Source organism: Agelaius phoeniceus, chromosome 2 (assembly GCF_051311805.1).
Source record: "Agelaius phoeniceus isolate bAgePho1 chromosome 2, bAgePho1.hap1, whole genome shotgun sequence".
NCBI classification, from domain to species: Eukaryota; Metazoa; Chordata; class Aves; order Passeriformes; family Icteridae; genus Agelaius; species Agelaius phoeniceus.
This window is the reverse complement of record NC_135266.1, coordinates 89590563-89617894: the sequence shown is the minus strand read 5'-3', so window position 1 is coordinate 89617894 and position 27332 is coordinate 89590563. Positions and strand designations below refer to the sequence as shown.

At 42.7% G+C, this 27332-nt stretch overlaps 1 protein-coding gene across 1 annotated transcript in view; it reads right to left on the bottom strand.

Annotated features, from left to right (window-relative positions):
- Positions 1-26838, bottom strand: part of CLCN1 (chloride voltage-gated channel 1) — a 57150-nt gene extending 30312 nt beyond the window's left edge. Inside the window, exon 1 of the mRNA XM_077174188.1 lies at positions 26684-26838. Coding sequence (XP_077030303.1) covers positions 26684-26734 — 51 coding nt within the window. The 5' untranslated portion in view covers positions 26735-26838. The remainder of the gene's footprint in view (positions 1-26683) is intronic.
- Between the last annotated feature and the right edge of the window lie 494 nt (positions 26839-27332).

The window sequence follows — 27332 nt, the reverse complement described above, 5'->3', positions numbered from 1 at the left end:
ATCTACCAACAGCCTGAGGTACAGACCCACATGTACCAAGCAGGGAGACTGAGACATAGAAACTCTCAGACAGATGCAGCCCATTTATTTTTTCTTCTTTTTCTTTCTAGTTTCTTCTTTCCAATCTCTCCAAAACCTTTTCACCCCCTTTTTGGGACTACAGGATATGGTCACAGAATATTCGTTATTTTTTAATGTCCTGAGGGAAAAAATGGCTGAGAGATTGAACATTAAGAGACAGCATTTGAGCATTAAGAGACAGCTTTCTGGAGGTACAAAAGAAGGTCAAAGTAGTTCACATGAGGCCGCCATCCTCAGGGCTGTCTCATAGATTTCAGCAGCACTGTAAAACATCTCTGAAGGTTTTGAGAGGCATTACACTCTCAAACAGGCTGCAGGAATGTCCTGCATCTGTTCCTCCTGCTGCCAAGGAATGCTTAACAGGGCACACAGCCACTGGTGCTGCTTGTGGAGGAAAAGAAGCAGCATCATGTCAAAAATATCACAGGCTGCTGCACACCTCCAACCATTATTTACCCAAATCAGCATTTTAAGTGCTCCTGTATCTCCAATTCCTCTGAAATTCCTATTTGATTAAGCCAATCTGTTTCTTCAGATACTAAACTTGAAAAGCAGTTGGTTTTATGCAGTTCACAATCAGCTGCAGGTTCTCACCAAGGACACTTCTTACACAGGTCTACAGTAAAGTGGGCAGTTGTGCTGTCTCGTCAACATCTTAAGGGAGCTTGAAGAACCCTGACCGTGCCCTGTGTTTACCAAATTCCCTGAAGAGCAGCTATCCCACCTCACTCTTTCAGAGTATAGGTGGGGAAGGTGTGCATTTGAGAAGCAGAGAATAAGCTTCTTCTCCTTGCACGTCCTTCAGTGAACCAGGTTTGGCTTTACTTTGGACCAGGTCACCACCTGATGCACTTCCCACCTGTGACCAGGTGACCCTTTGCTGCCTCCCCAGCACAACATCTGCTTCTCTGAGATTTTCTGAGAGGCAGGAGGAGAATGAGCCATGTGTGGTCAGCAAAATCAGACACTTAAGCTAGAGAATGACAGGACATATGACAGAGATAAAGCACTACCACACACTTAGAAGACACTTCTATTTGACAGTTCTTGCCTCCTCCTTTCAGGGTAACAAAATTGATGTTCCTGTTCCCTTGAGATAAAATAGATACAGAGACTCACTGAAAGATTTACACTGAAGGCACCTCTAGTCCAAGCCTCTGCCCACAGCCTGCAAACTCCAAAGCCAGGTAAGACAGATTAGGCTGCTCAAGACCTTATCCAGGCAACTCCTAAACAACTACAGGAGTAGAAATTACTCAGCTTCTCTGAGCACCTGTTTCAGTGCTCTACCAACTAGTATTTGAACATAACAAATATGACTGAAGGTCCTAAGTATTTTATTCATTTGCACAAATTCCTCAAGAGACACTTGAACCATGTGTCATAGCTCCCTTTGGAAATCCTAGTGGATTATTTTTTTCTTCACAGAACCCCTATCTATGCTTTTTTAAATCATCCAGTTCTAAAGATGGCTCACCTGCTGCCTCTTAAACAGATTGATCCTGTCTGAACAGATGAAAGTATTCTTCCATTCATCACGGTTTTGGATGCTACACAAATTTAATGCAATTATTAACCACGATTACCAACATATTCTAAGTAAATTAAGCAGACTCTTTGCAGGGAATAATGACCATGCTCTGACCCCCTTAAAACAGACAGGACAGTGAAACATCAGGCTGAAGAATTTCATCTACAGGGTGGCTGCCACATACAGAATGCGATCCTGCCTAGCAAACTGCTCATTTTTTCTTTTACTGTGTCTTTCAGACAGAAATGCCAAATACTAGCAGATTTTAGACAAATGCATCTTCACATCACCTCAGCCAGTGTTTCATTGCTGTTAAATGGTCATGAGAGATGGGTTTATGTCAAATACAACTCAAACCCATGTCAAGTACGAGATTCAAATTAGAATCTTCCATCTGTCAGATGGAACAGCATGACAGTAAAATAGTATGAATGCTGAAAGTCCTCATATGGTATCTTAGTTCACTGCTTCTGCCTGGCTGTAAAATGGTGCATTTGGGATATGGGAAAAAAAGGAGTTAGTCCACAGACATAAAAAAGAAACTGCTGTCCTGGCAAACCAGGTAGTCTCAATACATTTAAAGAATGCTTCACAGATGTGCTTTGCTTCTCCAGGATTCTGGGAGTATCTAAAATGATAGGAGACTGTGGGACAGAGAAATAATCCAGAAATCAGAGGATGACCTCACAGCAAAATTGGGTTAGGCAAGAAATATCCACCCACTAGAAGATATAAAACTAAAAATATAACACAGTACAACTCTGACTCTCTAGCACGAGGAACACAGGGCTTCTGAGCACCAGAAAAAATGAAGACAATTTTATAAGTTCTCAATTACCACCTAAGGGTTGAACCAGAAAAGGTGCTATCATGCCTACTTGGCTAAATGCTGAGGGAGACCACCAAAATGGTGCAAAGCCAGCTGAAGGTATAAATACCACTCAGGATAGATGGGAGGAATATACATTCCCCCCCCAAAAAAACCCCAAACAACCAAACAAAAACCAAACAAACCAACCAAAACAAAACAACCCCAAAAAATAAACCATCCAAGGGGAAAGCACAACAAGGCAAAGTTTGTTTTCAGAGATGAAGCACTTGTCTATGCAAATGATCTTTTGTCTTTCCGAAAACTGGGGAAATGTCATTGTCTGAGAAACAGAGGAAAAACTGCACAGAATCTCAGGGGAAAAAATACATCACAATCTCAAGACTTTTCTGGGAGCTATTTTCAAAGGGATCAGCACATGTCTGAAACTGCCCTCCTCACACAGTCCAAAGCCCAAGCTATTTCCCATGCCATTCAGACTGAACAATGTATTGAATACTCCAGTCCTGAAATCCCTTTCCCAGCTCTGCCAGTGCATCCCGTTTATGATCTGCTGCTCTCAGCCACTGAGGCAGCCTTAGCCTGCACTTCCTTTCCCTCTCACTCCTGCCTTGTAGCCATCCTGCTATTCCTAAAATTATCTTCCTTAGGTGATTTTTTCCTGATGCATCACCAAGGAGAAGCTGTGTCTGACCTCAAAGGTGAAACCTCCCAAAATGCAGCACATATATAAATATAAATGTAAAACATCTCAGTCCACTGCTTACAGAGCCAATGAGGCACATGTAAGGGACAGGGGACAGCAACAAATTAGTAGTTGCTCCTGAAGAAAAGGTGGCTAAGGGGAAATCTAACAGCAGTGCTACTACCTAAAGGGAGAGAGGGGTTGGAGGGAAACATCAGAGTAAGATATCAGGCACAGAGATAGACAAAAAGGGAAAAAGCACAGCTTGCAAGAAAGGAAAGCCCCTGCAAAGGAACACGTTCCCATCCAGCCCCACTTGAGGGTAGTTCAGCACAGGAGCAGGTGCTCAGTGGGGCTGGGGAATCTTCAGTGTTGCAGATGTTCAGAACATGCCTGGAAAAGGCTCTGGACAATGTGACCTACCTTTGGAGTCAGCCCTGCTGTGGGTAGGGGCTTGGGCTGGAGAGCTCCAGAGGCCCTCCCACCTACCTCTCTCTGTAAGCCTGTTATTCTGTATTACTGCATTGCCTGATTTCTTACTGCACATCCCTCCCACTACCCCCATCTGTGTATTGCTGAGTGAGCTCTCTGCCAGGAACACCCTTTCTATAGTCACAAATGGCACAGCTATTAAATACTTCACCAGCTGTAACTGCTTTCTCATGCAGAAATAAAACAATACAAAATCCTACAGTGGAGGATAATGTATATTTTTAACAAGGTATATTACATCATCTGTTATATATCTACTGTCTCTTATATTAATTGTCAAAAATTATTATTATTATTATTATTATTATCATCATCCTACTATTATTATGTTATTATCTATTAGCAACTATATGGTTTTTGACTATCAGTTATCTGAAGGTCCAAGGCCAATGACCAAGATTTCACTATTTTGGGGCCTGTGTAAACCAAACCAAATCACATGTCCAACAGAAGGCAACAGGTAGCAAAAAAAGAGCTCAACAGAATCAAAATCTCTGTCAAATGTTTTTTCTTATGACAGTGGGGAAAGAAATCTTAATGCTTACTCTGTGTGGAAATGTATGAAAACTTGTGCAAGGGGTGGTTTTTCATGCTAATTACATGATAATAAATGTGCATGTTTGTACAAAGTACTCGTGCATATTTATAATTTATTTGCATGTGCATGAATGACCAGCAAAATATACACATCCACAGCAAACCTGGCTTAGCCAGAATATGTTTGCATGCAAAGTTCCATGATAAATGTACATGCACACGTGTACATGACTGCTTATATAAAATATTTCTAGAATTTATTTTTCAGGAAACTGTAAATACAGCTGTCTGGTTTTTAGATTACAAACTGCCTTCATGAATGTATGCTTGCTTGGGGATGTTTCTGCCTGAAGATATGCATGGGAATGGGTTTGATGGCCTTCTTGTTTGTATGTGAGATCATCTATCTACATGCACTGACCATCAGGCCTCTGGAACTGAGCACAGAGACACTCTGGTGTCAGGGAGCAAGAGCACAGAGCTGGTGGTGTTGCCTCACAGTGTCATCTGTGCCTACTGGAGAGTGGTTTTAGGTGTGTGGGACTGGCATATCTGCTGGATCTGTGTGAGCTGGAATGTTTCTGGGCATGGATGGGCTTTACTGGAGAAAGGGTTTGCATCCAGCAGCTCCCCACACCCCAGCTCACTCCTGGTTCATGGCACACACACAAAGGTGCATTTCCTTCACCCACCTCAGCTCTCCAGCCCCATTTGCACCCCATGGGGCAGGCATGACGCCAGCGGAGCTCACCCTGAGGTGGGCACACACACCTCTCCACCCCATCCCACTCCCCCTGCTCACCCTCTTAGTGTGGCTGCTGCAGCCAAAGCTCTGTCTTGTGTTGGTGTAAATAAAGCCTAAACTGCTCCAGTCAGATCTCTGTCCATCTGGGCTGCTGCTTCAAGTAAGCCAGTGGGGTGGTTTGGGAAGACTTTAGTGGAGGAGACATGCAAACTCTCAGATGCTGTAGGCAGTTTCAGAAGAGAAATTCCTGAATATGGCCATGGAACTGATTCTCTCATCTTTGGCAATATGTGACACATAACTATCCTCACTGGGATGCTTATCTACTGGAAAAGATCTTGGTGGCAAATGTGCCTGTTTTCCTATCATTAAATCACATAAGTCTTTAGGAGACAATTAATGCAATCTCCTTCATTCTCCAATCACTTGCCATCCATGTAAGAAGATTTGTATTCATTTAAGGAGAAACATCCACTTTAGGAATTTCACATTCGCATGCTCTCTTCCTCATAATTTGACTGGATCCTTCATTGCACCAAAGCTGTTTTAGATCAGCTTAATCAGAACAGAGTGGTAGGAAATAAGACACCAGGACTCTGCTGTAAACCCTCCCCTTTGCAGGAGGCTGTCCCAAAAGAAGAGGTAAGGGACATACAGAGCATAATGAGCAAAAAGCCATAACCAGAGTACATCTTATGTCCCAGACATTTTTCTGAGCCAGTGCTTGTACAAACCAGAGCAAGAGTCAGGTCAGGTTTCAGGGTTAGAAAATCCCTCATTTACAGTTGAACTAAGAGTTATCAAAATATACCAATATAAATGTAAGGATCTATGACCATGAAGGGCTTTATGGTCAGAGAAAAGTCACAAGAGAGCTTTACTTCATCTACGCAGCTGTACAGATACCCATATACATCCATTACTGCTCTCTTTGGTTTTACTCACTCCTGTGCTTTACTCAACATCACTACACAGCTGAAGGCAGCTGCAGCTTCTCTTTGCTGTTACAAACACACTAAAGCTCTGGTTAATTTTCCCCATCCCAGCTTGCCCATTCCAAGTCTCGTTGCATCCGTGGCAGGTGACAAGAACCTCTGACTTGAATTACTGGTGGGATCCTTGGTGCAAGTACGGCCATGAACGTCAAAGCCCGACCTGGAGTCAGCGAGCGAGGGGGAGAGCTGGTGGCACTGGGGATGGACAGGGATGTGTGCTCTGAGAGCCCCAGAGCCTGTGTGATCCCAGGGAGACCTGTGCTGCCACAAACCATCCCGTTGTCCAGCCCTACCTGTGGGTAGCTGAGGGAGTTCTCCGGGGAGTGCAGGTCGTCCCCTGTGGGCCCGGCCTCGTGTCCTGCCTCCAGGGGAATCCCGTACCGGGTGCATTTCTCAAAGCAGACATAGTCGTACTGCGGTGTGCCCCCCCACAAAGCTGGCTTCCAGCTGGGATCCTCTGTCTTGCTCTCTGAGCTCTCCATTCCTCCACTCCTCCTCACGCTCCTCTGTAACTGAGTTGCTGCTCTGGGCCTTACCTAGAAGCACCTCATGTTCTGGCAGAGAGCATGGCCTCCGCATTCTCTGCTGATCCTTCCTTTCTCTCTCTCCTCAGACCACTCCACCTTGTCCTGTTCCTGCACTCTCTTTCACTCTGCCCCTCCTCCTCCTCCTTGTGCCTCTCTCACTTTCTTCCCTTCCTGCCCAAAGGGTTCAACTATATTTATAGCAACCTTCTTCAGCCACATGATTCCCCAGTGCCGTGTCTGATCTCAGCAAAAGGCAATAACTCTGCTGGGATTGAATATCAGGTGTGAGCAAGAGGGGAACTCCTGAAGGAGAGGGAGGGGGCAGGGGGAAGGAGGTGGTGTGACAGAGCTACGAGCACACAGACAGAAAGCAGAGAGGAGGAAGCAGAAATTATTATCCAGGATATCTCTTCTTTCACAGCTCCCCATCCCACGCACTCTGTTTGCAATGAGAACAAAGGTCAGTGGGCTTCCTCATTTTCTCCCCAGGCACCAGGTGCCCTAAAGACTGAACAACAACCATAAAGAAGCCAGCAGCTATGGTGAGATGGAACGAGATGGGTGTTTGCTCAGTGTCCCAAGACCATTTTTCTAAGCATACAATTCACAGCAGCAAGCCCTAATGGAAAAGTCAGACATCCCTGTAAACTGCTGAACATTACAGTCTAATCTCAGCCTTCCCAGGTGTTCTTATGGGGAATACTTTGCACTTCAAAGCACATCACCAAACTGCTCTGTGGGTACTCAATTATAGGTGTATGCAGAAATTTAATTCTTCTTGATGCTCACTTTTCCACAGAGTAGAGCATTCAACACCTTCTCCTCTCCACTCTGCCACTTGTTTCTCAGCCAGGGAGACAAGCAACAAGCTCAGCCAACACCAGTGAGCTACCAGCCAGCAACAGGAATGAGAAGCATGTTAAAGCAACTTGGCCTAGAGACACCTCCCAGTACTGTCAGAGTGCTGCCTGGAACCATATTTCTTCTGGGGGCCATTTTAATTAGGGAGGAGCAGAGAGTTCAAGGTCCCAGAAACTGTATACAAGAAAAAAGACCTCATATGCCAAGCTACTCATACTGAGTAAGAGATTTGCAGGCAGGATGGGGTAGAGAGAAGGGCAAAACACCCCTTTTTGGGCCCAGAACAGTGGTCTCATTATTTCATTTTGAAGACTCTTGTAAAACATTTCTTCTTTTGCTTTTTTTTTTTAGTCTGCATGGTCCTCGAGAGAGGAAGGTAGAAAGAGTCTCCATGAGGAAGACACACTTAATTTCTTGCACAAACCACCTCCTCCATGCTCCTGCTAAGAAAGAGATATCCATTAGCAGTAATATCCACATGGATAAGGTTAGTGTGTGCAATCTACAACTGGTATCAGGCCAGGCAAGCACTGAATGTACTGAATATTTACAAAAGCAATATTAGTGCTGCCTCAAAATTTACAGGCTCTCCTATTTCATTCTCACCAGCACTCACTTTACTGTCAACAAGCACTGTCTTCTGGAGAAAGACTGTGTCCCATAGGCAGGACAAAACTTGAAATGAATCACCTTAAAGAAGAGTTTCTAAGTGACTGTGTCTAGGAAATCAGAGAAAAATATTTGGTTGCCCTCACAGGTTACCATCAAAAAGTTATAAATTGCTCCCAACCTATTGAGATGCCTTTGGAAGGACATTGTCATTATGGCTTATATAAAAAATGATGCATAGCACAATCTATATAGTATGAAATATAAAAAAAGTCTAAAATATAAGGTACATCATGTTATAGGGAGCCTAAAAACTGAACACAGTAGAGCCCAGCAAACATCAAAGCTGTAATACAGCACCAGATCTTCAGCCACTATTATATGTACTGGAGGAGAACACTCATCAGAGCCACTGCAGAAAACAAATGAGAACCTTTAGCCAAAAGTGCACTCCTCCAGCTCTTGTTTTTCAAGAGGCACAAGAATGGCACATTAAAAATTGCTGCAGTATAAAAATGAACCCTCTACTGCCAGCTAATCAAACTCTACTCCCTGTCTTGCATGATACTGTTGTGGAATTTCCATAGGAAACAACGACATAATAATAGCTCAAAATAGGACAATTCTACCCTGAAAGGCTTTTTCCAAGAACTGGAAAAAGTTTTTTTCCCTCTCAGCTTCCTAACTGGCCCCAGCCTCACTCACCTCATCAATAAAAGCACGAAGGACCCCAAGGCCAACCAAGTGACTCCAGATGCTACTTGAAGAAGAAACCTTTACTATCCTCACTAGGAAGACATCCTACAAACCCCCTGAGCCCCCACTCATGCTTCCCACAGTGTAACAAGCCTCAGCCAGTGCATGGCAATGCTGCAACTATGCAGCTGATCCTGAGCAATCACTGTGTGCATGGTGGCACCTATGCATTAGGGAAGACCTGGCTCATCTGCAGCTAAGAACCCCAAACTCAGCTAATTCCCACTCCTCATCAAACAGAGTCACCGCCTCTAGTCTCCGTACCCAGATATTGTCTAACAAGGAAACAATGAGAACTGAAATTTGTCATTTCAGTGCTTGACAAAATATATGCAATCTTTGGAGATACTGGATTTATTTCACAATAGTTCCTGTGTCCTGAACACTAATCTTACCATGCTACTGAGCTTATAAATCAACCTCTTTCCCCTTGGAGGTGAAAGTGCTTTGTCAGCTCTCTGGAAATTATTAACAATCCTTGCTATTTCACAAGGTACCAATAATCTCTGTCACAGCCTCCAGCCTCACCAGCACTACCTTAGTTAAATTCAAGCAGCTACTCTCAACTTGTATTTGCCCTGAGATTTCAATTTGCTTCTATTTCACTCTCAGAAGAACTTGTAGACTCAACAGTTTGTCCACTTTTTCCAGCTGGCACAGCTGAACCTAAAGAAAAGTAAAATTCTGGCTTTACTCATAATCTTTTCCATGTTTTCAGATCTGCAAATAAAAACATAAACAAAGAATACAGAGAACACCTTGGAAAAAAAATCTGCCTTTCTGCACTGCTGCCCAGCAACTCCCCTATCACTCTTCCTGCAATCTCCTGCCACAGCTCTTCTTCATATATTTTTTTTATTGCCTCTCTGTCCTGCTTTCTATTTCCCAGGCCTTGCTCTGCACTTCCACCAGGACTCACAATGGAGTCTTTCTGATGCTTCAGAGGTTACCAGCACACTCAGGAGACTACCACAGAGCTGGAGAAAGACGTAAAAACAAGAGGAAGGTGTCATAACCATTTGCACTAGCCACAAACACAGATGACCTGCCCACATGGCTTTACTCCTCAGGTGCACCTAAGCCTCTTGAAAAGGCTCACAAAAATTTCTAGACCTCCCCATGGAGGATGCATGCAAGAGGAAAGTTACACAATCTGCTCATACACCATTTTTTTTTTGACCATTGCATTTTACAGGCCCTAGTGGGACTCCAAAATGTGTTTCAAGAAAACGTTTGTGATAGATGAAAATACAGCTACAGTCCAAATTAGGGTATTAAATGACAATAAAGAAAAGAATAAAAGCTGGAACAACTGTCAACCCAGATGGATATCTTGTCCAGTCAGGCTTCTATTTTTCTCCCTCCTCTTCTCAGTTTTCTCTCAGGTCTGCCTTTCTCTGCATTTATTTATTTCTCCATAATGCTTTTTAGGATGAAGAAATACAATTCCTAGCCTTCCCATCCTACTGCCTTGATAGTGAAAGCTGAGAGGCTGGTAGGGAGGGGGGTAAGGATGACTGAAGACTCACACTTCTCCCATGGTTTGGTCCCAGGAGATTTAGAACCTGAAATAATCCAAGTGCTACTTATCAGCAGTGACAACCTTAATGTTCCCTATGCCCCGCCCACACAATTATCAGACATCATACCAACTTCTGAGGCTTCTGTTTATGCTAGAGCTTTTTTTGTTTTTTTCTGTAGCAGGTTTGTCCTGAAAGATCTAGACCACTTCATGGCCTCACTGTACACAAGCCTTGCAGCCCACCAGCAGACTGCAGCCTCCTCTAGAGTGAAACACCACATCTATTTTTTCAACCCTGCATACACAGACATTATAGCAGATGGTGATGCAGAGCCCTCTGTCACCCCAGACTGACAGGAGTGGAATTTGCTGAGGCAGAGTTATTGTTACATAGAACCCTGCATGCAGATCAGAAACAGTCATTTAACAACAAATTAAAAATAATATTCTGTGCTAGAGAAAGCCCAGCCCAAGAGGTCCACAAGTCTGTAAAGAAGATAATAGAAAAGATAGCCTATGGGACAAAAGAAACTATAAAGATGAAGAAGGGAGTTTTAAAGGAGGAAGAGGAGAAAGGTGACAAAAGGATGACTACTTAATACTAACACAGTCTCTATGAGAGAAACACAGAAGCAATAAGAGACAAAGCACCGAAGGGCATCAGGGGATGAGAATCTGGACAGGAAGATACAGCAAGCATATTTTGCTTCAAGCAATACCTTTAGATGGAGCAAAAAAGAGTGAAAAAGCAGGAAAAAGACTTCAGTAGATGTCAGAAAAGGCAATGGCTTCTAGATGAGAACAAAGCTCTTGACTAGGACATTTTATTAGACAAGATAACCATGGAGGCTTCAAAGAGCTACAGGAGGCAATTAGAGCTTTGGGAGAGAAAGAATGCTGTGAAAAGGGCTGGGATGAGGGAGGGAGACTGGAAGAAAAGACAGCTTTTATAGGAAAAGAAAGAAATAGATCATGGACTGAGGCTTGAACAGCAGCAAAAGACAGAATTTTAAGCTGTGCAGAGGCACATATTAAGCCAGGCTGGATATGGAGACACAACGGCAGAGAACTCTCAGAGGACACTTGAAAGAAGGGTTGAGTTCACAGCAAAAACTAAAAAGAAAAAGGCCAGAAAGTTTAAGGGCTTTCATCATGGAGAAATAACAAGATAATATGATGATATTCAAGTGGACATGTACTGACTAATACTAGACTGAGTAGAGCAGAATTGACAGAAACAGGGCAGATTTTGAAAATCATCAGCTTTTGATAACTCAAGAAGAAAGAGGCAGAATGGGGAAAAAAAATCTCACAACTGGCATCAGATAAATACTTGCAGGAACACAAGGACATGAAGGAGCCATTGAAGCAGATGTTGGAATAGAGGAATTTGGAAGGAAATTTGAACAGATCAGGATAGGGCAGGATGGCAGTGCATTATGACATGGTATGACAATATGATATGCCATGACTTGGCAAAAAACAAATGAGCTTTAAAGGGGCGGGGTTATGTCCCAGTTCCAGAAACAACCTGACTGTGACAGTCTGCACAGAGCACCATGTCCATGTTGATGACACCACCCAAGGTAAATTACTTGTTAACTCAAGGTTGTCTTGTCCTATATCACAATGTGGTCACAGGATGGAACTGAGAGCAAAAATAACAAGCAGAGAGACCTAACCCAGCAATAAGAGCAAGACATAAACCCAGATGAAAGAGAAGACAGCAAAATTTGGTTTTATAAAAGGATCCAAACTCATTCAGTACTTTAAAGTGAATCTGACTGTCTTGGTGAGCTCTCAGGTAAACACCACCAGGCTTCAAAACTCAAAACAGAACACCCTTTAGTAGAATAAAAATAAGATTATTTGATTATTTTAAATAGAGAAAACTTCAAGCATGGAAGTCAGAAAGCACAGAAATGAATATATAGTCTACGCACAACTCTCCCTCACCCACTATGACCTTGGTTGCAATTAAGTTGATGACCTTCTGAGCTGCTAAAATTTTGTGCTTACACTCTATTGCCTAGGAGATTGTTTCCATATCTCCACAGCTTGGATGCCTCCTCCCTTACAGCTGCCCCCTTCTAAAATTGCAGCCCTCAATTCCCTTGGTGATTCTCTACCCTACAGCACCCTGTAGCTTCTATTAAATAATTTCTTCTTTTCATCTGCCAAAAGGCATTCCAAATGAAGAGGTGTATTACTGGTGGGGTAGAAAAGTGAATGTCTTGTCTTAGGATAAACCAAGAACAAATCAAATAGGGACAGTGTGCATGCAAGTACCAAAAGAAGGAAAAAAGCAATTACAGAAAAGTATTAGGCTGCTGAGAAGGAGAAAACTTTTTCTGACTGGATTGTGCATCCAAAAGCAGCTAAAGTCCATGAGAACTAGCAAACACTCAATTAACTGATTGAAGTAGATTCAGTGCATTTCTTATTTTCTAGGAGAATAATTTTGCATCACAAACATTCTCTGATGTAGTCAGCTTGAAGATATTTTTAGCAGAAAGGGCGAAGGAACATCTAGGAAATACAGGCTTTTCTCTAATGATCAAAACTTATTAAGGCTACCTCTAAGCCAGTAAATTTGTTATTATTCCAGCACAGAGAATTTGTAGCTTGTGCCTTTCTTCCCCTTCTCCCTGTGGATTGCTTGTTGCACAGGTCAAATGAATAATTGCCCATTAGATCTGTCAGTCATGCCATGACTCACAGCCTGACCAACACCACGAGGGTGGAAAGAAAGAGCACTGATGAGCTGTGCAGATCTGGCCAGCCACAGGCTCCTGAGTTTGAACTGGATTTGGCTAATTTCAACTGGAGAATGAGGATTCTTATGTAAAATGTGGCCAACTATGAAGATGTGTGGCCATAGTTGAAAGGTTTAGGAGGAGGAACTGGCTTGTGAAGGGAAGATTTTTGGGAAAGTTTCAAGGACATGTTTGTGGTGTGCATGAGTTGAGGTTGGTCAAGAAGAAGGAACATGAGTATGGACAGAATACTGCGGGAGGCTATGGCTAGGATTAGAGATATGCAAGAAAAATAATTTCTTTTTCCTGATATATGTTCCACTTTCAAATGCCTGAAAAGTAATTTAGCTGAAGCCCTATGATCTATGGATCTCTATGAGACTGATCACATTGCCTATTTTAGGGCACTTGAGGAGCAGACTTGTTGAAAAGGACAGTCCTAATTTTTTTATGTACTGGAACTAGTGATCAAGAAGCTTGATGCAAGGAAAAAATTAATTTTCAGCCAGGTCAGCTCTTCATTCCTGCTGATGCATGGCCATGTGAATGTCAGTAAAGAAGGGATCAGGAATACACCTAGAAATGAGAAAAGGTTCAGTCTTTTCTGATTGCAACAGAGCCCTCATCCACCATAAAAATTTTCTCAGTAACACTTGGCTCTTGCTTACATTTCAGACTCTTGACATGGTTAGAGCAAATGCTATGAAGTGCTTGCATGAGCCATGGTTGCTAAGTACAAATTGTTGGCAACTCTGGCTTGTCCTGTCCCATCTCAGACAACTGAGATACAGGATATCAATAGAAGGGCTGTAGCACAGATGTGTTATCACTACCATTGAAGATTTTTTAAATATACTTATTTACTAGGACAGTTATAAATCCTGAAAAGTTTTGACTAAGGTTCCTGTTTTCCTTCTCCTTCCCCCATCTAAATGCAGATACCCATACAAAAACACTTAACCCTCCAGCACAGCAGGGGTCTTGCCTGTTTTCCATGAAACAATCCCTGGTGGTAATACGAGATAAAGACTAAGGTAAACAGAGGAAAGATAATATTTCTCTTGGCAGCCAGAATAATAAATCCATCCCAAATGAGGGCAAAGAAATTCCCCTGCAGCAATAACCTTTGCTGTTATCACTGGCTGCTGATACAGGGATGATAGTGAGAGTCAGCATGACATTCACTGGACTCCCTCCCTCTTCTGTCTTCTAGCCCCTTGCTTTGACTTGCAGGAAGATGCTGGGGTAAGGGAAGAAGAAGTGCATCAAGGAGGTGCATCCAGGTTCAAGTACTGGGCCACTCTTTGGCCTGAAGGCTGCAAAAAGTCTTCTCTCTGTCAAGGTTTTTAAACTAGAGCTGCTGCACACCTATTAGCAAGAGCCAATTTAGATTGTCACAAGGGGGAAAATGTGCAAGAAGTACACCAGGGCTACGAGGGGACACAATCTCCAAGTGTCAAAGAGACAGGTAGCTTAGTATATTAAGCCCAGGACAAGACAAATCAGCAGAAGAAATTGCAGGACATTCCCCTTAAATGGCATTGTGTCCCAGGGCTGGCATTTAATGTCCATGACATCTAAAAATATTAAACCTGGAACAGTAAGGGGCTATAGGTTGACACTGGAAACTATTGACCAAGGTCAGGAATGGTGGAGAGATAATGGTCCAATGAAGAGGAAAGTGCTGAGAATAAATTGTGGAAACTACTCTTACTTTCACTTATGTTGGGAGCTGAAATCGGTTCTACAAGCTGCTAAACTCGGACAGTTCAGGAGAAATTACAGATTTTTGGATGTTGTGTTTGTTCAAGACCATTGCTCACAGTCCTGCTCTTGCATAATTAGGTGTTCAGAAACAGCAGCAATGCCTAAGAGTACTTGCCAAGCACTGCCCTTGGTCTGGGGTGTATATAAAATTTTTCTTGTCTATATCAGAGCCAGATTCTATTCCACATTATATTTATAGTATATTTTGAAAGGAATAAGTCAGTAACAAAAAAAAAAAAAAAAAGAAAAGAGATGGACTTTGTGAAATGTTTCAAATCCCACTCGCTCTGGTGGGTTTTCTTGCATCAGGAAGAGAGTTGTTGCTCTCTGGCAGGTGCACTGGCTGGGCTGGGGACATTTACTTAGGAGGAGAAGGACAGAAATGCCCCAGACCACTGTTTTTTGGGCACCATGAGGACCACAAGCTCACACAAGTCTGCAGGCTCCTCAGACCCACCATGCTGACAGACAAGCTATGCCACGTGCTGAAGACTCAATGTTCTGGGAAGAAGATGCAGCCAACCCTTGCCATGGTAGCTTTCAACCTGCTCTTCATCAAAGAGGAAAGGGATGCAGAGGGTATTGCTGTGGTGCTTCCCTGTCCCACAGGGACTACAGTTCTGGCTACAGAACTTGCTGGTAGAAAGCACAGCTGGCCCCAGTGGCTCCACCACTGCCAGCCAGCGGGTTCCTTACTTTCCTTCCCTCTCCCTCCAAATAAAACTGCTACAAATGCCATCATTAAATCCCATGGGATGGCAGTGAGGTCTCTGTCGGGGCAAGGTAATCTCCTTGCTCTGGGCAGGAGGGTTCTCCATTGTCTTCCTGCAGGAGATCTTCACCAGTCTAACTGTACTTTGTGGAAGGACCATGAACAGACGTCTGTCTATACAGTTTCATACTGAGCTTTGCCACACTGATCATTACAGACCTGTCCTCCCTTGACCTATAGTCTTTTGTGCTGGGGAACATGATCATTCCCCTGAATCAGCTGCTGAGCATTCAGATCTGCTTAGAAATGCATTAACATCTTCAATATCTGTGTTCTGATACCAGGTCTGAAACACCATTTTTATAAAGATGCCTTCCTCTGCAGTCCGCAGTCTGTCCACAGGAGGATCTGGACCCAGCTTTGAACTTTTCTTACAGAGCTGCATTGGAAATAAGAGGCAGATCTCACTGAGAAGGCAGGAGGTCAGCACTCTCTAAAGGATTCCTAGTACACCCTCCAACCCGATAATAAGCATATCACCTGCATCCTGGCAGGGGACAGCACTCATGTGAAGGATCTGAGGCAGACTAAAACAGGACTGAGGACTTTTTGTGTGGACCTGTGTAGCCATGATATTTTTGGAAAAATCCTTTCCTTAGGATTTTTTCTCCTGAGAAGCTGAGAGGCCTCAGGAACGAAATGTAAACAATAATTATCTGTGCCTGTGGAATGCAACAGGTGCATCTTTGATTGGTCTCATGTGGTTGTTTCTAATTAATGGCCAATCACAGTCCAGCTGTCTTGGACTGTCCGGTCAATCACAAGATTTTATTATCATTCCATTCCTTTCCTTTCAAGCTTTCTGATTAAATCCTTTATTCTATTCTTTTAGTATAGTTTTAGTATATAACTTTCTTTTAATATAATATATATATACAATAAAATAATAAATCAGCCTTCTGAAACATGGAGCCAAGATTCTCGTCTCTTCTCTCATCCTGGGACCCCTGTGAACACCACCACAGACTTGTTCTCTTTAGATACCAAAATGGTGTCCTTCAGTAACCTTCATATCTTCTGGAAATGTTTCACTTTTTGAACACTTCTCTTAACAAATTAAAAAGCTTCTTTGTTTTAACGTGGCTTTCCATTTGATCCATTCTAGTTAATGTTTTGACCCTTGCTGTTTCCATGGGGGCATTGACTCTAAGCACATTGTGGTCACCATGAAGTAAGCAGTGGTTTCAGCTAAGAAGCTGAAAAATTGTATATCAGGTTCAGCTGCAATACTGTTATGGAATCAGTTGTGTCAGTCCTCCATATTCAGTAGCAAAAAATCATCAGCTGGTGATTGGTCATTCTCTTTAGAGAAGATCCATTTACCACAGGACCAAACACACTGATCTGGAAAAGTGGAAAGAAGAAGAGAGAAACCTACACATAGAAAAAAGAGTTGGGTTGGAAGCAGAAACCACTAGAGGTTCTGAGAGTGAAAAAAACTTTGTGGAAGGATTTGGAAAGGGTATCTTAGCATATTCTGTTAATCCACTACATTATTATTACACTACTTATTTGCTACATAGCATTCAAGTGGTTCCCCCAGTGATGGAAAAGTAAAAGAGAATAAAGATAACATATGGCAGCTCAGGGCTAGAACTAGTGGGGAGTGAGGAGCCCCAAGGGGAAGGACTACTCCTTGTAGGTATTCTGACTCTTTCTGAGGCTTGCATTGAGGGGCTACTAGTGGAGCAATATGCTGTACCTGAGCTCTGCACAGAAAAGGCTGCCTGTCACACTGTGCACCTGTCTAATCAAAAGCCAGTGATGCATCAGGCCCTGACCTTCTTAGTCTCCCTTGTTCCACATTTCCAGACAAAGTGTCAAGTCTAGTCTTTTATCTTTTGGTATGAGGCAGTTATAAGGAAAAAAAAAAGATATTTTCTAGGGTCATGGCATAAGAGTAGTTGGTACTGTTTTTGAAATACAGCTGGCTTAAAGAAAAGAGAACACACAGAGATTCAAGATTTTTCAGCATTGGCCTGAACTGTTACAGCTGTCTCAAAAATGAGTGCCATGAAGAAAGGATGGTCATATTCCCTTCCTTGCACCAGCTCTGATATGTCTGTCTGAGCCTTGTGAAAGGTAAACTGATGGAAAACACTCATGTCTTCATGCAGTTAAGTGCTCAGAGTCGTGCTCTGAGTGAGTTCACTGCAGGTGAGGGAAGCAGCATTTAAGAACAAAGCTGTTGGGGTGGCCGTCAATAGATCATGTCAGCCAAAATGTACATGCACACATGCAGCATTAAAATACACGTGTAGGCAAGAAGAACTTTGCTTAGCCCTGGCTTCATCTTCCCAAGAGTAAGATTCCATGAATCTCTAGAATAAAGATCCTACACCATGCTGACTGTGTCTTCTGCCACTACCCTGTTGCATAGCTGCCGTGTGTTTAATCCTCCTTTTGCCTTTCCCATTCCTGGAAAGCCTAGGTGAACCTGCAGCTCTTTTGCCCTTTGAGCCTGGAGCTTTATGGACTTCAAACTAATGGAAATGAGGTTTCCAACATGCCCTATTTCTATATGGAATTGGAACCAAAAGCAGCCTGCCCTCAGTACCATGTCCCCTATGGTTGATAACAAACTCGATGCCAAGAAGAATTAATATCAAATACCTCTCTGGTCTGGATGAGGGCTCACAGGGTGCTAGTAAGCTATTCAGAGGAATAAAAACAGACTGGCTGAAGAATTGTACAGGGCTTTAACAGGATGATTGAGCAATAAAATTACAGATGAAAAGTCACAATAAATCTGAAGTGATTAAGGAGGAACAGACATTCTAGCTTTGCATACACAAGAACTGTTAAACTATGTAAGCCCTCAATATGTAAGAATAAGACCTTGGGGTTACACTGAATGATCATAATGACCTCTTTAGCATTTATTTAGAACTATCATTAAGAAGTAGGATAATAATACCTAATTAACTACAATGTGCAAGTACATCTGAATAATGTTTGTTTTCTCTTTCCCCAAGCCTCAAAAAGAATACAGCAGAACTGGGAGACTTTTAGTGAATGGTCAAATTATGGAATAGCTGCTGTATGAGGAACAGTTAAATGGAGTAGAACCTTCCAAGCTGGAAAGGACAATGAGGTCTGGAAAATATTGAGCGGTACAAAGAAAATTAACTGGGAAGGTTAATTTGGCTGTATCTCAGGAAGTAGGGTCTTGCTCTGTTGAAGTCAAACTCCTTGGAATTTAGACGCAGGCAAACAGTTTTAATTTGGTTTTCTGTAATAGAAGTAAATGACAGTTTTGCGTGAGTCATTTAACAACAAGGGTAGATAAAAGAGTTCATTACAGACAAAGAATTAAAAATACATTCTGTGTCATATTTAGAAGACAATAATCTTGTAGACCAGTAGGCAATTTGCACTGCTGTTCCTCTGAGTACTTAAGTTAATCACAGAATTACAGAATATTTGAGCTTTGGATGGGACACCTGCTGTCTTGTCCAATACCATGTTCAAGCTGTGTCAGCAGGCGAACGTTGCCTTGGGCTGTGTCCAGACAGCTTTTGGATGCCTTCAAGGATGCAACAATCACTCCAGGCAAACCTATGGCAGTGCTCAGTCATGCAAAAGCCTCTTTCTTTGTGTTCAGACAGAAATCCCTGTGTTTCAATTTGTGCCCATTCCGTCTTGTCCTGTGACTGGGCTCTGCTGAGAAGAGAATGGCTCCACCATCTACAGTCTACCATTAGATAATAAGACCTCCCCTGAGCCTTTGCTGAACAATCCCAGCTCTTATAGCCTTTTCTCGGATGTGAGATGCTCCCATCCTTTCATCATCACTGCGGCCTTTTGCAGAACCATCTCCAGTAACTCTATGGGTTTTATGAACTGTGGAGCTCAGACCCAGGCACAGGACTCCAGGTTTAGCCTCACCACAGCTAAGCAGAAGGATGTGCTGCTGATCACAACCTTTGGAGCCCTGCAGTTCAGCCAGTTTTCAATCCACTGCAAGGTCCACTTGTCCAGCCTGTACTTAATCAGCTCACTATGAGGATGTGATGGGAGACAAAAACATTGCTAAAGTAAAGATAAACATAATCCATTACTCTTCCTTCATCCACCAGGCTGTCTCATCTGATCACGGACCTGTATGTTGGTTAAATGTGATTTTCCCTTCACAATTCCTTGCTGGCCACTCCCAATCATGTTTCTGTCCTTCATGTGTTTGGAAATGGTTCCCAACATGAGTTGCTCTATCACCTTTATGGGGATTGAGCTGAAGTGAGTCAGCCTGCAGTTTGCTGGACTTCTTGCTCCTTTTGAAGATAGAAGGGACATTTGTTTTTTTCCTGTCCTCAGTTACCACTCTGAATCCCTATGACCTTTGAAAAATTAAATAGAGAGTGGCCTTGCAATGAGATTGACCAACTCCCTCATGCTGGTGGGTGCATCCCATCAGGTTCCATGGATTTGTGCATTCCCAGTTTGTTTCAATGTTCTCTGACCTCATCCTCCTCCTGTGAGAGTCCTTGCTCTCCATCATCTTCTTTAGAATCAATTTGCCTTGATTCTTTAGAAGAGGGCCCACGTTTTCCATTGCCTTAATTTTGCTGCTGACACCTGTAGAAGCCTTTCTTGTTGTCCTTCATGTCCCTCACCAGATTAAACTCCAGATGAGCTTTGGTTTTCTTAACCTCATCCTTTAACATGTGGCTGGTGTCCCTAGAGTCCTCCCAGGTCACTTGTCTGAATTTTGTCAGGATCTCCTTCCTAATTCATGCAGACCTCCTGCCTTTGCTTGATTTCCTGCTCATAAGGATGGATCATTCCTGAGCTTGGAGGAGATGATTTCTGTACAACAACCAGCTCTCTCATACCCCTCTTCCCTTCAGGGCCATTTCTGATGGGATTCTTCCAATAAGATCCCTGAAGAGTCAAAGACTTCTCTCCTGAACTCAAGGTTTGAAACCTTATTTTGAGCCCTCCTCCCTCCTCAGATACAGAAACTGTCCTGGATGTTTACATCTCTAACCTGTCCTTCCTCCTTTTCAAGTATCAGGTCCAGCAGAGCACCTCCTCTTACTGTCTCTTTGATTATCTTGTTATGAACTTGCTGGCAATGCACTCCAGAATCCTTAGGATTGCTTGTGCCCTGCTCTTACTGCTGCAGCAGGTTTGCCTCCAGGGACTACAAACATGACCTCTTCCAATGGTCTGAAGAAAGCATCATCTAATTCTGAAATCTGTTTGCAGGACTGTGAGTAGTCCTGGCTGACCATACACTCAAAAATGGATAGTTATTTTTCTATAGCTGTTAAAAGTAGTGTGTTCCTCCTCACAGTTAAATACTTTATCAGTCTCTGTGACTGGTCTTCAGGCAAATTCTTTCCTCTTCAGTGTCCCAGTAGAGATGTGGGAAACTCCAAGTCTCAGGATATAGATATCTATAGACTTATAATAGTTTACATGTAATCAAAGGATGTGTATGCCAGACTATGCACAGGTAAGACTAGTTGGACAAACTTCCATCTGAAACAAACTTGGGGGTGCACAAAGTAGTTTCCTCATGGCACCAAATCAGAAAACAACATACTACATGTAGTTTGTCAGAGTTTTTAGAGCTACAGGTATTTGACTTCCTTTGAAAAACTGTAGATGACCCTCACACTCACAACAGCACTGTGCAGTAGATGAAGGTGCTTTGTATTTTTATGTGCTTCTAGAATCCACTCTCAGTGCTGATAGATGATGGGCAAACATTCCTGATCCATGACCTTTTACAAATATGTCATGGAAGTGGATGACTAACAATCCCAACAGCCACTTGGTTCCCTGAAGAATGAGTAAGAATCAATTTCTTCACCAAGAGGCAGGAATTTGTTCAAGAGATAAATGCCTGAGTTTTAAAGATGTGAGCAAATCCTTTAACTCTGACTATGTCCTTATCAAGGTCCAAAGACCAAAGTGTTTGTTGCAGTCACAATGTGTGGAGGATCTCTCTGCTGCCTCTATGTTCAGTTCTGAGAATCGTGTGATTAACATACAAAAACATTATATGCCTTCCCATGCAAAGAAACAGCAATGAAATCTGGTTCCATCAAGAAATTCTATGTCAATTAACAGCAAATATGAACACTTAAGATAAGCAGGTTCTAAGAAGGTAGTGTCCAGCACTATTAAACTTCTGTCTGTCCTGCCTCTGCATTAACAAGTTAACAGTGATCATTTTATCATACAGGTACATGGAAACTCTTCCATCCATACTGACACCAAAAACTCCCTGCTACTTTGCTAAAGTAAACACTGACAAAATAACTTATTTTTATGTCATGTTTACTGCCAGCTTTTCTTCTGCATGCCCAGGTTCTCTGCTCTGATTTTGTGGAGATTCACAACAGTAGCTGACTTTACCCTGAGGAGTTTTATTGGCTGTGCATTTCGGTATTGATCAATTATTTCTCATCTACCATACTTTGTATGCCACCTGCTGTACAGCTGGGGCACTAATCTCTGTACTCCAGTTGCACCTCTTTTGCCATTGTTGAGAATTATACTAGCAACAGGTCTGTCTTTTTTTAATGTCAGGAATTCTTGTACAAGGTCTTCCCACACATGTACCCCCTATCCCAAACTTGTCTGAAATAATTGAATCAGCTATATTGCCAAAGCAGAACGCACCAGATGACAAAGCAATCATGTATTTTCTTTGTCCATATAAAAAAAGCTTATAGCATGCAGCTACCCTATTAGGTTTCACACAAACGGGGGATACCCCCATGTGCCATTTACACATGAACAAGTTTTTTTCCCTTCTACAGCACAAGATCAATGGCAATGTTTAGACTGATTGGCATGCTGCCAGCCCTTGGAATTTATTTCTTTGGCCAGGAGGCCTGTACAATTCATGGAAATGTAATTCTGGACACCTTCAAAACAGAGCCCAATACCTGAATTATTTTGGAAATGGGTTTTAAAAAATGCTTTTCTGCAAGTAGCAGAAAAGGCCCCTCGCCCTCCCTGCCAGGATGGTGCAATCCAGAATGTGGTGTCTGCAGGCTACCTGCTCCTGTGGGGCTGTAGCTGCTCCCATACCAGGACAATGTGGGCAACAGTCAGGCAAAGTAAAGCCTTTGGTACCATTTCTGTTGCATGTGCTACTGTTAAACTGAACTTTCTCCATGGGAAAGGTGTTTAAGTCGGGAATATATAGCACAGGTGTGCAGTTGTGGGTGTCACCTCAGGAAGTCTTGCTTGGATGGTTGGATGATGCTGAAGGAGCAGGGTTTATTCACCCCAGGGAAGAGGGGTGCAAACAGCAAATGCCAATACACCCAGAGGGAGGGTGTAGACAAGGCAGCACCAGGCTCCCCTTTGAGAGGCACGAGGAAGATGCAAGAGCCAACAGCCATGACTTGAAACAAGGGAAGTTCATAACCAAGCAGGGGGCTGGACTGGATGCTGCCAATGTTCCCATCCATTATAGATCCTTTTGTGATTCTTGTGGTTTTGCTTTGATGGCAACAAAACCAAAGTACTGGCAGACAAACTTCAATTATCAATAGAACGATGGAGACCAGACCCGCTAGCAATACAAACTGGAAATGAGAAAATTTCCTCAAGAAGCTGCTAGTTCTCACAGCAGAGCTCAAAATCACAGCAAAAAATAGCAAAAATTCCTATCCCCATCTTTTAAACAGGTAGGGTAGTCCTGAACATCTCTCCCATGCAGAGACTGAAGGGGACTGAAGGGACTGAAGAAAGAATTCCTTTTTTTCTTTTCTATTGTCATTGTCTGAAGCCTACATCTTGCCACATACAACTTGGCCCCATGTTCATCTGCATCTTTTGTGCTCTCCAGCTTTGGAACTGGCAATACAAATGTGCACAAGTGATCTTTCTCATGACCTCAGTTCCCCAGGTCTCTTCTGCCTTCTAACATTACTTTCTGTATGATTGACAGCACCTTCAAAAATAAAAAGAGGAGAGGGGAGCTGGGGAGAATCCCCCCTCTGCCTTGGGACAGCACAGGGAAAGGGTCACATGGGATATTTTTAGAACAGAATCCAATGGCAGTGATGTGAGGAAGGCACAGAGAAAAACACAGCTGTGAAACCTAACACTCATGTGTACTGAGAGCAAGTGGAGCAGAGAAACAAATTGAGGAGACCAGCAGAGCACAAGAGTGAGGAGAAGGTATGTGAGAGCAACTAGGGAATGGTAAAAGAGTAAGTGACTAAGAGGCACGAACACCTGGGAAACAAATAGTTAAAATAAATTATTGGAAATGACAAAAAAAAAAAAGGAAAATAAAAAAGAAAAAAGAAAAAAAGCCAGGAGCAGAAAAAATTACTAAGATGGCCACAGTATATAAACAATCACAGATACTTAAATCATAGAAGAGACTTAAGAACAAGAATTGGTCAGTTGACTCATCAGCATGCTCATGTAGATGGTTTGTGACCTTGAAGGCTGACCAGCATGACCAGCAGCTACCTCATCTACCTTCTCTCCTCACCCCAAGATGTACAGGCTTCATAAGTGACTTTGCCCGTGGATTGTGACACTGCAATAGATTTTCTAAATCAGAGGAAAATAGCAGTCATTCCTACAGTCTTTGGAGCCAGGCAATGACCTACTGTCTGTCTTTTATGACCAAGCAGCATGCCCAGAGAGCAGTGGTAGCTTCATGTCTGAAAACTGATGTGTGCAGCATTAGTTCAGAAGTGCTCTCTGCTTCTGTTCACTCACCAAACAAGAACGAACCAACATGACTGAGTACATGGAGTGAACAGATGTAATGCTGATACTTGAGAGGAGCCTGTTCCTAAAGATAGCATTTTAAGGTGTAAATTGCTAAGATACTCAAGTCCTGAGAGCGTCTGGCAAAAACACTTGAGGCAACAACATCCAGAATTACAGTCCTTTTTTAAATTGCTACATAATCCTTATAAATGTTCTTAATTTTGCTTGTTTTGAGAAATAATTTATCTTCAATTGAGATTAGTGATGCAGTGCCTTCTTAGCACTAATGCCTGGATTAGATCCAGCAAATAGCTGCTCCAGTAACTAGCTGCTACTCTGCCTATGATCCCTAAGGAACGGAGTATATATGGTCATTCTCAAAGAATTCCTAACTTTAGAGTCATCTCTAATCAAACAGGTCCTAGCATTGCTGCCCTCTTATCAGGGATGGGGATGACTTGAGTTCAACAAAGAACTAGTCATTTGGGATTTACCTAAGCAGGTACTCAAGGAATCAGACATAATTTATTACACAATCCTGTCCTGTACAGAAACCTAGAAGAACTCTCAGAGGCAAATATATGGGATAAATTTATGAATAAATTAATATAATGCAATACATTGTATGTCTTTCTCTCACAAATAGCTATTAAGTAATGGACAAATATTTTGTCAAAGATTTGCCTTAGCTCAAGTTATACGAATCATGCTCTTTGAACTCAAGAAATCTGGTGCTAGCTGTGTCTTCCCACAAGCATTCAAGAAAACTCTTATTAGTCTATTTACTCTGACTAGTCTAGTTTTACACCAAAAACCTAAAACTGAAAATTGCAGAGATCTATGAGTTTGTTATACCTGCAGAAGAAATAGAGCTATTTTATCCAAGTAGCATACTCACTTCTTCTGCATCTTGTGCTGTTTCATGCTCTCTTCCTTACCACTGCTTTTGTTTGGGTTTGTAGTATTTCCTTACAGTTCAGTACCTCATGCAATCATTACTTGTCTGTTTATAGTGCAAACAATAAAACAGATCATGGCAATCCCTTTATGTCCTATATTAGGCTCAGCCTCGATGCTCTACTGTTGATACGACTCACTTCTGACGTTTCTTTTTTTATATTTGAATGCAGAAAATCAGGCCAAGAAAGATTAAATACATCCTAATCCTTCCACTGTACTGATTGGCTCTTTTGGCAATGTTAATACTTGATATGTGATAAATAGCATTCTTAAAAAACCACTGTTGAGCTGAGGGCGTGTGCTTGTGATGTGCCTACGTGGATCACTGAGAAATTTACCTTCATTGTGTAAGTCTGGATTTGGAAATTAAGATTTCAGTCATAAAGGGCTATATGGTCACACTGAAGATCATACAGTCCTCATTCATCGCTAAGGTACTCTGTCATACACATGAGCAGTATTCAGCAGCAGAATGTTTTTGACTAAAAGCCATTCTCCAGTTCTTCACCTCAGCCTACTGCTCCCAAATATCGTCCCTTCCTTCTCCATACCTTCTCCTTACTAAACTAGGTGCTTTAGAAACAAAAACCAGAATGTGTGGCAACACCCTGCATCCAAATACCTATAAAACAAAGCAGTGCAAGACCCTACTCAGATGTGGTCAAGAAATGCCAGAAAGAAACATGTAAAAAAGTCTCTATCTTTCTTTGCAGCAGCTCAAAGAAGATGAGATTTATTTTTTTCCCCAGCCCCAACAGAGTCTTACTTCTCTCTAAACACTGCTACCAAAACTTTGCATGCCCAGGCACAAAGAGGCTACTATTCATTTTTAAAGGCTGGGATTTCATTCATGGTGTTCCTTAGGCAATGTGGATGGTATGATGCTAATTCTCATTTCAGGGACCAAAGCAAGAAGCTTTTTAGGCACAGGACAAACTGCTACCTCCACTTGTCCAGTAAAGCGTGAGGACTCACAGGCATGCAATGAATCACATTTCTCCTAGTTAGCTTTTAAAGTAGCTAAAGCAGAAAGAGGCTCAAGAGCCTGCATCCAAATACCCATAAACAAAGCAGTGCAAGACACCACTGGATGCTCCCAAAGGATGCCATAGAGCAACATGCTCCATGTTCTTACAGCACCTGTAGCCACCACTATGGCAGAATTCTAACTGCTTCTTGCAGGAGCTGTAACAAAGGGCAGGGAATGGCTTCAGTGCCTTATCTGTGGTTGTCTTGATAAGAGAAACCCATTCACAACCAGCAGTTGCATTTCTGTGTAGCTCTGCACTCAGCTCTGACTCATGCCAGCATTTTTTAACCTGCCTGGTGTTGAAAATTTTTCACCTCTGAGGATTAGGAATTCAAGGAGCACATGGGCACATTCTCCCTTGAAGGAAGCCCCTATTGGAGCATGTGCTCAGGCACATGTCTCAGGTAGTTTGTCTAATGCAAACAGGGAAAGATATTTGTAGGCAAAGAACGTTTTCAGGCCCTTAAGCAGAGGAGGGAAGCCAGCTGTCACATAGGAAACGTTCTGTGCTGCTGCAGGTATCGTACTCACCAGAGTTTCTTGGTATCGGAACGCTTTCGTTGGAGAGGCATCCCCAGTCATATCCCCAGAGACAATGTCCTGTGGAGCAGGGCTTGTTCAGGGCAATGTCCTCCTGTCTGCCCTCCCCAGCAAAATCATGGAGTGGAACAGGCACAAGGCTTCAGCTGAAGTCCCTCAGAGCACCCTGAGAGAGAATGTTACTGGTGAGGGAAAGACACAGAGGGAGAGTGTAACCAGAGACTCCCTGCCCCCTCCTGTTCTGTCTGCTTCCCTGCTTTAATCTCTCTCTGCTGTCCTGGCAATAGGACAGCTCAGTAAATTAACAGGAGGTAACGTTTCCTCCTCCTCTCTCAGGCAGTGTCATTCTTCACTCCATTTGGAAAGGGTGGGGAACCACAGAAAGAACTGGTACTGATGGCAGAGAGACTAAGGAAGAGAAGGATGGAAATGACAAATTACCAAAATTAGAGGCAAGAGAACCATCCTGCAACTTTGAAGAAGATTATTTCCACAACCTCTTTCAGGGACAATTTTGTAAAGTGTCAGCATCTGAGAGAGGAAGTTCTCTAGCAGGCCTTGGAAGACGATTCCTTATATGAATTACTGTTATGCTGTCCTCACATTCAACATAATTTTTCTTCAAGCATACCCATTATTG